At 38.0% G+C, this 12,061-nt stretch overlaps 1 protein-coding gene across 2 annotated transcripts in view; it reads right to left on the bottom strand.

Annotated features, from left to right (window-relative positions):
- map3k5 (mitogen-activated protein kinase kinase kinase 5) overlaps nt 1-6,917 on the bottom strand; it is a 72,208-nt gene extending 65,291 nt beyond the window's left edge. The window contains exon 1 of one of the 2 annotated variants that reach the window (XM_032585074.1): nt 5,982-6,917. In XM_032585074.1, the coding sequence (XP_032440965.1) occupies nt 5,982-6,405 (424 nt within the window). In that variant the 5' untranslated portion in view covers nt 6,406-6,917. The remainder of the gene's footprint in view (nt 1-5,981) is intronic. The other variant, XM_032585073.1, reaches the window with a different exon arrangement.
- Nucleotides 6,918-12,061: the final 5,144 nt, after the last annotated feature.

The raw sequence follows: 12,061 nt of genomic DNA, 5'->3' as shown, positions 1-12,061 counted from the left end.
GAACCAGCATGAATAAAATTCACAGGTGTTCCTGCCTGCAGCCAGCCTGTCCCGCTGAGATGGATGCAGATTTCCCCAGATGCCGGTGAGCGGCTCCTGGGCTAATTCTTACTGACCCTTTCCGCTCTAAACCCTGAAATGCAGCCAAGCAAACCGAACAAGTAGAAGGGAGGATAAGCAACTTAGCAGAGGGCTAGCTGAAGGGATTTCAGAGCAGCACTGTCTGGAAGCTGAGTGCACAGACTGCTGCTGGAGAGTCCCAAGGTAAGCCCACAACAAGAGTGGTCTACCGACATGAAATAATGCCAACCGAGGATCTCACCCACTGAGAGATTAAAGGGGACCTATTTTGCAAAATTCACATTTTGCTAGTTTTGTGTTTCCATTTGGGTCTCAACTGCTTCTAAAAACAGTCAAAGCTCTTAAAAAAGAATCCCATTTTGGTAATAAGTTAATGTCCTTAGGTTGCTAGGTCACATTCAATGAGCATTACACAATTACCTAGCAACCCAAAACTGAGCTCCAGCATGTTTGGTCAGCTGGTTTTACCGCTGTATCTGCTATACAATGGCTGCTGGAAAAAACAAGTGTTTTGTTGTTGGTAGAAACCACTTCCACAGCATTCTTGCTGGTTGTGCAGGAGACTCCACTTCTGCTTTTCAAAGATGTTGTATAATTGCGCATCTGTTTGCTCAAAATAGGCAGAACTGATCATAATAAAATCTCATCATCCAAGAGTGATTTTAAGCAAAAGAAATGTGGTGAATATGTTTTGTTTGGCTTATAGTGCATTCCTAACTTGTTCACCTTTAATTTTTAACTTCTGTGCTATAACGTTAAAGGGTGTTAAAGATTCACTGGTCAGCTTGGAAACCAGCTGACCAGTGAATCAGCTGGTTCACCGAGTACATCGACAGCTGACCAGTGAATGTACTCAGCAGAAAATAGCATCTGTTCCTAAGCTTGATCTGATTCGATTCAAATCAAAATTAAAGCACCAAACTACAAGCTGCTGCCTGACCCCGATCTGTAGCCAATTTATTAATGATGCATATTCTTTAATATCCAGAATCACGTAATATTTTTCATCAAAATCACAACTTTAACAAATATCTAATTTCTGCCAAACTTGAACAATATTGCACATAATTGAGATTTGAAAAAGGGACTCATAATTTGAGCTTTAAATTTTTTTTTATTGCTTTTTGGTAATTTAGCAAAGACGTAAACTGGCCCAGATTGATGGTCAATGAGTTACAGTGTTCTCAGCCTGCTGACTATTCAAGGTCAAATTATTTGGTTTCTTGAGTTTGTCTTACAGTAACAACTGTGAAATCTCTCCAAGTTCCTATAATTCCTGTAAATGATTAATGTAATCATTATCCAGTCTGTTCTCCAATGATCAATAAGAGTGATAAACCAAAGCATTCCTGATAAAGTAGGTGGTGTAATGCGGGTGTGTTTGTCCTGTCTTCGGGAGAATAACTCAAATCAGCTTAAGAAAAGAAAAAGAGATGAAGTGAAGCAACATACTTCTGATCTCTAAGGAGGCTGTTTTCTTAAATCTTTGGCCTCAATGTTAATTTTTTATGTTATTTTCAAGTTCTGATTAAACTTATTTCAGATAGCAATGAGACTGATAGTAATTACACTTTGAAGAAATATCTTTTCTAATATTCTGACCATTTTGCTTTCTAATTCCTGCAGTGCTGCCGCCTCAGCAGCTTTTCACTTTCACAGGGGGATTAATTAAAAACACAGCGAGAGCCCAAGGAGACCCAAATGAAGGAAAAGCAGACAAGCATACCAAACTAACGCCGTCGTTTTCACAGCACACACACCAGCAAACATGCAAATTAAATCCTCCACTTCCAAAGGTCACAGTAAATACAAATAAAGGTACTCCGGGTGCTCCCAACTCAACCACACCTTAGAGACTCACAACTGCAAATAAAGGAAACACAATACTAACAGGAACAACAGCTAACAGGAAAGCTGGAGATTAGACAGGATATGGAATAAGACTGAAATGATTAATCACGATTAATCGATTATTGAAATAATCGTCAACTAATTTAGTAATCGATTAATCGTTAACTGGAGTACAGACTCAAAAAAAAAGCTAATTTACTGAAAGAGCAATAATCTTTATTTAAGATTGAATCCAAAGCTTAATCAACACCATACTGATACAAAGTCAAGCAGAAAGGGCAGAGCTTTTCCCGTCCATGTCGATGTTAGAAGTACTTTTTAGCTGTAGATGCATCCTTTGCTACAAATGATCAACCATATGCAAAAGGCATGCTGTATTATTACATTTTAGGCAACAAAATGTTTATTTTCTTATCTAAAAAGAAACCGACGTGTTTATTTGCACCTTTTAATGCATTTCTAACATAAAAAAGGTTTAAGTTGTTCAAAAGCACGCAAAATGTGGCAATTTTTGTCCAATCGCCAGAATATTCAATACATTACTCAATTAAAATCATTAGTTGCAGCATTACCATAATGTAACTATTATCAGTCAGGCTTGAGTTTTTTAATAAAAAATATGCTAAATGTGGTCATTTTTGTCCGATCAATCGATTAATCGTCAGAATAACTGATAGATTAATCGATAATTAAATTAGTGGCAGCCCTACAGTAATACAACTATTACATTTAAAGCAAACTGAATGCTGACTGTTCATCTGTTGGGTTGTAGGTGATTTGACCAGAACTGGTCAGATTTTAATATTTTGTGATTATTGCTAGTCTGTTTTTTTGTTTGTTTGTTTTTTTCTTTTTTGAAGCCTGGAGCTCCTGCAACAAAACTCTGGCATCTTTCCGTCAAATAAACTCTTGTTGGACGGCATCATGTGAGGAGGCCATTCACAGACACACTACACATAATCATTCTGGTTCAATCTGCTGAGCTCTGCCTCTAAACTTCTTTTGTTTCTTTGTTATCCTCTGAACTCTCTTGTACCAGCAGAAAGAGGATGAAGAAGTGTGTTTGAGCACAGCAGGATTTTTCTGGGAAAACAGCACTGCCCTCATTGTTTTCTGTCGTGAGAATGTCCCACTGTAGTTCCCAGAAGGGAGACAAAACATGAGAGCGGGAACTTATTATGTTTTTGCAAATAACAGTACAAGAAGCAACAGGTCTGTTACATGAAACGGAAGCAAAACCTCTCATTTCACTGAACTCTCTTAGAAGAAAATCGTGCATTTCATGAGCTGTCCATCACAGAGCAACACAAAGACACAGAACAAACAAGCAGGTAGATAATCTGACGTGTTTTTGGATGGTGGGAGCAGGCTGGAGTACCCAGAGAGAAATACACAAAAACGGTAAAGAGAAAAGACTTTAAAAATCACAGTCGTCTTGTTCAGAGGTAACAGTGATAACCTGTACGCCTGTTTAATGAGTAATAAATCGATTAATCAATTAATTAATCATTTGCACAAATTATCCTTTTTCTCTTTCTGGCAACAACTGGATGACAAACGTCTGCAGTCTGGTGCTTTAGTCTCAACTAGCCTCTTTTTGACGAACAATTTTGTTTGCAGAGACTTCACAATTCATTTTATTTGTTGTTTTGTTTATTTATTTTTTATATTTATTTCCAATTCCAGTGTTAAATTAATTGGAATTCAAAGTTTATTTCTCTTTGAGAATGTGGTCTTGCATTATTATGTCATTATTACCATCATATTACTTGTTAATGTCCTCAAAACAACAATATTATAATTTATTCCAATAACGTCTGGGACAATTTATCATACAGAAAAATTTGTTCTCCTGACAGGTCTACTAATGTCGAATTTAGACAAACAGAATGTAAACCACATTCAAAACATAAAACTTTTCAATCGCACATTAACATTGAATCACTAATGATCACCCCGAAATGTCTTGGTAAAATTATATAAATTGTAAAGCAGTGAATGAATTTGTGTCCTCTCTAATGAGACCTGTTTTCTTTATCTTTCACACTGATGGTTCTCTGAGAAGAAGTCCTTCATTTATCTCTCATAAATGCTAAACTTCCAGTTCCAACTTATTGTTTTTTCTACATGCAGATTATTTTCTTCCACTTCTTCTTCTCGCAGTTTTGAGATAAAGTCTTTAAACTACTGGCTGAAACAGTAACATTTCCAGCTCGTGTCCCAACATTTCTTAGAAATGACCTAATTGAACTCTCCGTTACCCTGCCTTTGACTGTATACATCACACTAGTGCCATTTTCATTTCTTTTTGTTACATACAAGTTAAAAACAACAACAACTGTCTTATGGTAAGATAACATTAAGTTATAGCTTCCAGAAATGCCATAAAATACCATTCAGGTAAAAACCAACCAGAAGAAATTGCTTACATTTTTTGTTACTCTAACAAAGAGAAAAGGAATGCATATTTTTTGATTCACACAAGGTTGCTCCTGAATATTTCTGTAGTTTTTTTTTGTAAGAACAAACAATTTGAGTGGATTGAAGAAGCTGTCACAATCAAACATTCTTTGTTTTTTAATCTTTGTTGTGTCTGCAGAAGGAGTCCTGACACAGAAATGTGAAAAATGCAAACACTGGTTGCTGTGTTCCAGTCAACGAGAGCCACAAGCGATTTTCAGTTCACCCAAGATACCGGCTTCAATATAAGAGGTTTGTAATGCTACATACAGAAGACCAATAGCTGCACAGATAGCGGTAACGGCAGAGCAAAGCAACATCATGGCTAAAAGGAGGGAAAGAGGAAATGTAACCCTGACACTTGCGGTGCAAAATATAAAAACCCAAATCGATGTTTTGAGTTTCACTCAGTTCAACATGGAAGAAACTATGGCTGCATGTTGCAGCATCAAGTCCTGACATGCAGGGATCCAAGTTGGGTTCCAGGAGAGCGGAGTAATGCTTCCTTATGCAAAAACCATTTCTAAGAAGAGCGCTGATGCATTACGTCACTTTTGAATAATTAGAAAAGTTGAGATCAAAACCAGAAATTCCTCGTGTCCCTCATGGTGCAATCACTCTTCAGAGGGGGATTAAATCTCCTTATGGATCCACAGTCACTGGAATTTAGTCACATTAATGGAGGGCAGAGATGAATGTGACAAAAATCATTTTAGAGGCTTGATTAAAGGTTTTACACTAATTTGGAATGAGTACACTGTAAAAATGGATTCCGAATACTAGCGGTTAAAAGGATTTAAATTTGAATCATCAATGTTAGTTTTTCCATGTAGTTTTCAACACTTGAGGTTGAAACAGTTGAGTTGGAGTAAGATTTTGAGTTTCCAACCAGCTTTACTTAGTTTAGCAACTGCGCTAATGCTAAAAATTAGACTAGCTTGTATGCTAAGTTACATTATTTGGGAAAAGGTTTCCCTACCTCCTCAGTAGAAAACAATTTAAAAGTTTATTATTTCATCAATGTTTAAAGCTTTATTACAACATGATTAGAAATGTTGTTTGTTTTAACATGGAAAGACGAGTCAAAGTAGCATAAATCCAATTGGTTTGAATTTAACCAATTTATTTCACTATGTTTTAGTAGGTATGTTACTATCAATTGTCTGGTGATTACAGTACTGACTGCTCCGTCACCTTAAATGTTATGGTGCAGGTTGCAATCTCATAATGTAAACATACACAGAATATCATTTTGTTTTCCAGGACTTGTTAGCAACTGGTTGATTTAAAATAATTACTAATTTTCAGGCAAATAGGACTCAAAGGGATTAAATATAGTTCATGGTTATAAGAATTTATATTCCAAGAAATCATATTTTGATTTGTTTGTTTTTGCTAAATTTACATCATTTCCACCCGCAGAATGTATGCGAGTTGTTTTCCCATCGTGATATAATCCTTACACTCACTATTTAATACTCGTTAGACTTTAAGAGTTTGTTTTGGGAGTGTATCTGATACTTGTTGGAGGAAGTTAGGGGAGTTTTAAAGGGACAGGCTGTAGAATAATTGGGTTTCATTTGACTCACCTGCGTTGTAAAAGCGGTCCAGAACGGTGGTCTCCCCAAAGTCCAGTTTACTGAAGTTCACCGTGTCCAGCTTGCTGCCCACCCTGTCGCAGGCGTCCTTCAGACACTGGAGAGCCATGCTTTCCGCGTTATTCTGCTGGCTCGCCTCGCCGTTCACCACATAAGCCACCGTCACCGGCCTGCTTTTGCACGACTTGCCGGCAGACAGCAAGCCTCCGGTTTCCACCGGACTGTCCCCGGAGGTCGGGCTGTGTCCGCTGCCTCCAACCAGCGGATCCTGCCAGAAAGTCCCGGCTGCTGGAATTCCTCCACCACCTCCACCGCTGTTGCTGCTGGAATGTTCCCCGCTGACAGCCTCCCTGTCGGGACCAGCACCGAGGGACGGCACCGGGAAGGAAATCCCTTCTTGGTCTTGGTTCATCATCTTTCAAGTGTCACTTAAAGTGTTGTTTGCCGGTCCAGCGGTCCTCCATGGAGAGCTAGCGTTACCCACGGCCGCAGCTCATGAAGCTCCTGCACGGACACGACGTGGAACCTTGCCCCGTCTCCACGCAGGTAAACAGCCTGTTAGAAGCACAAGTGCAACTCCACGTCATGCTGCATGCTTGTCGCTGGTGACGCTGTTAGCCGCTGTAGATTGACCGGAGTCACGACGATGTTCCGCTGGAAAAACAGGCGAGGAACAGTCGCGGAATCTGCACATTCCGTCTCAGCTCGAGAAAAGAAATCCACCCACTGTACTTCTCAAAGTTGAGCAACAATGCCCTGTGTGCCAGTGCAGCGGCAGCAGCAACGCCCACAGGAATTACAAATGTCACTCTGAGTGGACGTTAGGCGCAGCGCGGCTTCGCTTCTGCGCAGCGGCTCGTCATCTTTCAAAAGAGAAACTGCGCCGCGCAGACGGAGAGAGGCCGACTTCAAGAGCAGGCAGGCACACCCTGAACTCTTATCTCCCCGCACAGCCCCGCCGACTGGGCGGAGAGACGACTGGGCCAGCTTGGAGTAACTGGGTGGAGGCAAAACATTGTGCACTCCAGGACAGGAGCAGCAGAGTAAATAGTGACGCTAGTCCTCAGATCGATTAATCGAAATAAGAAACTGTTTCCCTAAGTTTATCTGATACGCACCAAGTTTCTTTTCTTTTCAGAAAGAGAGAAGATGACACCACGTAGATCATCTTTAATGCTAAACCAATGTTATAAAACATATGAAGAAATAGCTTCCATTGATATGCAACCAGAGCAACAACGGGGTTATAAATTCGGCTAAACAAATTTAGGACCTCACTTTGCTTGGGATTAGTATTTGGGAATGATGTAATTGATTCAAACAGATACTGCTTGGCGCTATCTCTAAGCTTTTCCTGTGAAAGGCGGACCTCTGGTGGTCAAAAGTAAATATTACAGGAAGTTAAAACAACAATCAACAACAAAAAAACAAGCACAATTTATAGAGACTAAATAGCAGTTATGTTTATGGACTGTGGGAGTAAACACACATGCACAGTTTTAAACCCAGGAATTTTTGCTACAAAGTGCCAGTGCTACTAGCGGCACCACTGCAGCCCCTGAAAGTGTCTATATTTTTACAAAACTTCATCAAAAATATACAGCACCCTATAAAAAAATCCCTACCTCTTGAGCCTTATCACATTTTGTTGATGTAGTGTTTTTTTAATCAAATCTGTGAACAGAGATGTTCAAATTTGTTGTTGTCATATGTTGATAATCTCATTGATCTGTGGATATCTGCATGTCCTCTAATAAGAAGTACCACCAGATTAGTTGCAAGATATCTGGTGATGCTACCTTAAATGTGACCTATTATGCAAAATAAATCACATTTTGCATGTTTTTATACTTCCATGTGGGTTTCTACTCCCTCTATAAACAACTTAAAACCCTTTCAGCTGTTATTTGGCAATAAATTAATGTTTTTTGGTGTCTGGATAATAAGCCATTTAGCCCTTTTACCTATCAACCCAAGCAGAGCTCCAGCACTTTGTTCAGCTTGTTTTACCGCTGTATGCGCTGTACAATGGCTGCTGGAAAAGACATGTGTTTTGTTGTTTACTTATTCAGAAACCACTTGCTGCATTCTTGTTGGTTGTGCAGCAGGCTCTGCTAATCTTTTTCAAAATGTACCGTTTTGTAATTGCGTATCTGTTTTCAGCCATTGTCACGTGTGTAAATGTTGAAGTTTGGGGGGCGTGGCCAGCAGCGTGTTACTTGGATTTAAAGTGACAGAGCCCTACAACAACTCCTAAAACAAGCTCAAAAGGACCTCACTTTGAGCTTGAGGTCCTTTTGACCTGACCACACTAAAATCTCATTATTGAAGAATGATTTTGTGGAAAATCCTATCCTAATCTGTTCAAGGAAGCGGCAGTCCTACAAGGTGCAGATGTTCTGCACTGTGTTGGCAAAGGTTCACAAAGCCTTGTAGCATTTGAGGCTTGAGGGAAGTTTGAAAATACTTCTCACGTAAAATCTGTTCCGCATGTTTTGGATTCTTCCGTTTCAGAGCAACGGATTTAAACTGGATCTGGTTCCTGCAGAACTTGATGATCAGCTGGATGAAAGCAGGGAAACGTCTGCAAGCATCCAGGGCAACTTTTACTGAGAAACATTACAGCACAAAACAAAGAAATCAATGTTGCTTCAAATGAGAAAAAGGAAGAACCATAAACACAAACCGTGATTTTTATGGACGAATATTTATTGCAGATGGATATAATGAAAGGGAAATAAACAATTATTTGTTCCCATACAATTTCCTTCTGTTTTTGCTTTTTTGGGTTACACGTAAACGTTTCAACGACAAAAATAATCTGAGCAGCTACATAAAAGCTGTTTTCAATTAGGGGTTCAATTTATTGGCCAGCCGATTTATTGGTGTCGATTTCCTTCATTTTCAGAGATTTGCGATTGGCTGAGTTTTACATGTGAAGCCGAACTTATCCACCGATCTCATCTACCTCAGCAAAGGTCTAAAATTCCACCAGTGTCCTCTGCTCTCCCGTGAGAAAGGTTTGACGGATAGACCGGCCCACCAGGTCAGGTCTGCATGTTTACAATTAATAGCCGCTGTACTGTTGCTAATTCAGCAACTTTGTTACTACATTGAGCAACATTTCAGGCACAAAAAATAAATAAATCCGAATCGGCAGGTCAGGCTTTTGGAAAGCTTAGCCTGCCGATCCGATTGGCAGGTCCGATTACCGATTGCAGTTTTTGGTAATCAGAAAACTGCAATCGGTGCACCCCTATTTTCAATTGATAATTTAATTTATTATGGGGAAATAATCTATCCAAAACACACGGTATGAAAAAGTGAAAAAAATCTGCCAATGAAACTATGGAAGAACTTTTTCATCAATATTATGGAATTATTTACTTAAAACAAGCTTTGTTGCTGAAAACTTGAAAAAGTTGCTGAAAAGTTACTTATAAGTTAGTTTTGTCTTATTTAAAACTATCCAAAATTACTTGGTAAGACTTTGTGTTTTTGCAGTATTTGCTTCTTGTGTAGTTATGGTTACTATGTTTTGAGATATTTTGTCTTACTCTGTGTTGTCAGTTTATAAATAATCTCATTTCTACAGGTCAGACTGTAATCAGGGTTAAGGGTGGAATCAAAACATAATGTGATTAATCACAGTTGATACATGGTTTAAAAAGGTGGGTAATTACTTTTAATACCGTTGCATGGGTATAAAGTTATAATATTATGACTTTATTCTTGTAATTTTATTTTCTTAGCATGGCCCTACTCTATCACAGTTTAGAAAGCCTTGTTTCCTTTTTAAATGAAATAATTTGAAAACAGCTTTAATGAAAAGGCAAAAATAACAAATGGAAAATACACTGCATGTTTATGTCCACAAGTTTGAACGAGTTTCAACAAAATGTCTGCCTGGTTTTGTTTCACAAAATCGACAGCAACACTATTTCCACCTACTGGCAAAAACCAAAACCTTTAATGCTAAAAAAAAAAATGTACAAAGTTGTACACAACAGTTTGAAGATGATGACAACTTTGGTAAGAGTGACAAGTCATGGTATTGCGAGAAATGGAAGAGCTTGTTCACTGGAGTGAAAACCTCATGACTGACATCAAGAGGAGGCCTTACAAAGAAAGTAAGAAAAGCAGGGCAAAGGGTTAAAAGGAAAAGAGGGAGAAAACAAGAAACCCCACTAGAAGCCTCCTCCTACACCTGCAGAAAGAGAAAAACCCCCAAAAACAGAGAAACCTCAACGACCAACAGCAACAAAAACACCGAAAAGCACACAGCATTAATTAATAAAAGGTTTACTTAATGGCAACATGTATGTGCAAATATATCAGCTGTGTGTCCTAAGAACTACTTTCTCCAATAAACATTTTAAGACAATTAAAAACAAAACAGTCTATCTGGGTGTTGTTCCGTTGTTTTGCCACTAGGTGTCCCACAGTGACCATTGTTGAATTTTCATTTAGCCGACTTCAGCAGTGCGAAAATACACGCCACCACATGGGTTCGTTATTTCCTAAAATAAATCATTTTTTATTTATTAACATGAGTGCAAATTCTGCAAATCCTTCACAACACCATCTACATTTACAATGAAGTTAAAAATGAGCAATTAATAAGATGAACATGCGTTTTTTTGTCAATAATGTCTAATAAAAGCAGCTTAAAGTACATCCAAATATAAGTTAATGTACACAATAAAATATAATTACAGCAAAAGCTGTCAGTAGATGAGTTGTAGCATTTCATTTAAAAGTAAAAGAACACTAACCTTGAATACAGAGTTACAGATAAAAGAAAGCAAACATAAATGTTTGCCTGCTGGATATGTCTTGTTTTGGACACTGCAGAGAGGTTGAAGGCAGGTTGTTTGCCCCAAAGTTCTCAACTTTAAAGTAACATTATAAATTAAGAATGATGTGTTTGTGTAGTAAGATGATAATCATGTTTTTATTCATAATTCTTGGAGGAAGGTTTGTGGATATGGGTAGAGTAAGCACCATTCAAGTAGAAATAAAGCAATCGTCCAATAAAACAACTTCTAAGAGTAAAATAGTATTTGGTAAAAAATTATTTCTCTTTAGATTAGACATGAATTAAATATAAAATAAAGAAGGCCAGTTCAATAGCTGACATTGAAACAGAGAATAGTTCATCTCTAACCAAAGTGAACACTAGGGTGAGACAAATTTTCACTTAATCATATTTATCCTTTAATAATTTGTACGTATAATTTGACTTTGTTGTTAAATTTGTTAGTAATTTGTTTATTTCCAGATGAACAGGTCTCCTTCTGTCTTCAATATTCAGCAACTTTTAGATTTGTCTCTGGTCCAGAACTCCTGAATCAAATGGTTCAATTACCTCCTGACTATGCAGAGTGCTAATTAATTATTTGATTCGGATTTGCTGAAACAGAAACACCAAAGACCAAAGTTTGAGACTTCTGGTGCACAGGAACATTCAGAGTCCAGAGAAACTCCAAAAGTCAACTTAGGATGGATGACAGAGTCGTGGAAAATGGCAGGACAAAAGTCCTCTAGGACGTAAAGATACAAGCAGAAGACATGGTGATGGCTGTCTAACAAGACACTCTGGTTTTGTCTGTCAGTTTTGCATTTTTATGGTAATGGTTAAATGTAACTTCTTCTATTACCATGGAGAGTACAATCTAACTTGACAAAAAAAATTTTACAGGGCAATTTTGATCAATTAGGTATACGTTTTTCAGTAATACTACAACTAAATACCTTTATGGATCTTTGTTTTCATGACTTTTTCAATGTGCCCAGTCAATGTTTGTATTTAGCTTGGACAGATGCATTAAGAGGCTCCAAATTTGTGTTATTTTATTTTTAAAACACAACTTTGCTCAGAGGGATTATTCAGAAAGAGCTATTAAGACGCTACAAGATGTACGTGAACTATTATGTTTCCTTGAACAGATTAAGATGAGTCTAAGGGCCATACAAAACATGTTTATGGATTTGTTATGTGCAAAATAATTCTTAGATAATGAGATTTTAGTCTGCTCAGTTCTTCCTATTTGGAGCTCCTTTAAAAATGA

Source organism: Xiphophorus hellerii, chromosome 15 (assembly GCF_003331165.1).
Source record: "Xiphophorus hellerii strain 12219 chromosome 15, Xiphophorus_hellerii-4.1, whole genome shotgun sequence".
In the NCBI taxonomy this organism is placed as follows: domain Eukaryota; kingdom Metazoa; phylum Chordata; class Actinopteri; order Cyprinodontiformes; family Poeciliidae; genus Xiphophorus; species Xiphophorus hellerii.
This window is presented reverse-complemented; position numbering and strand designations above follow the sequence as displayed.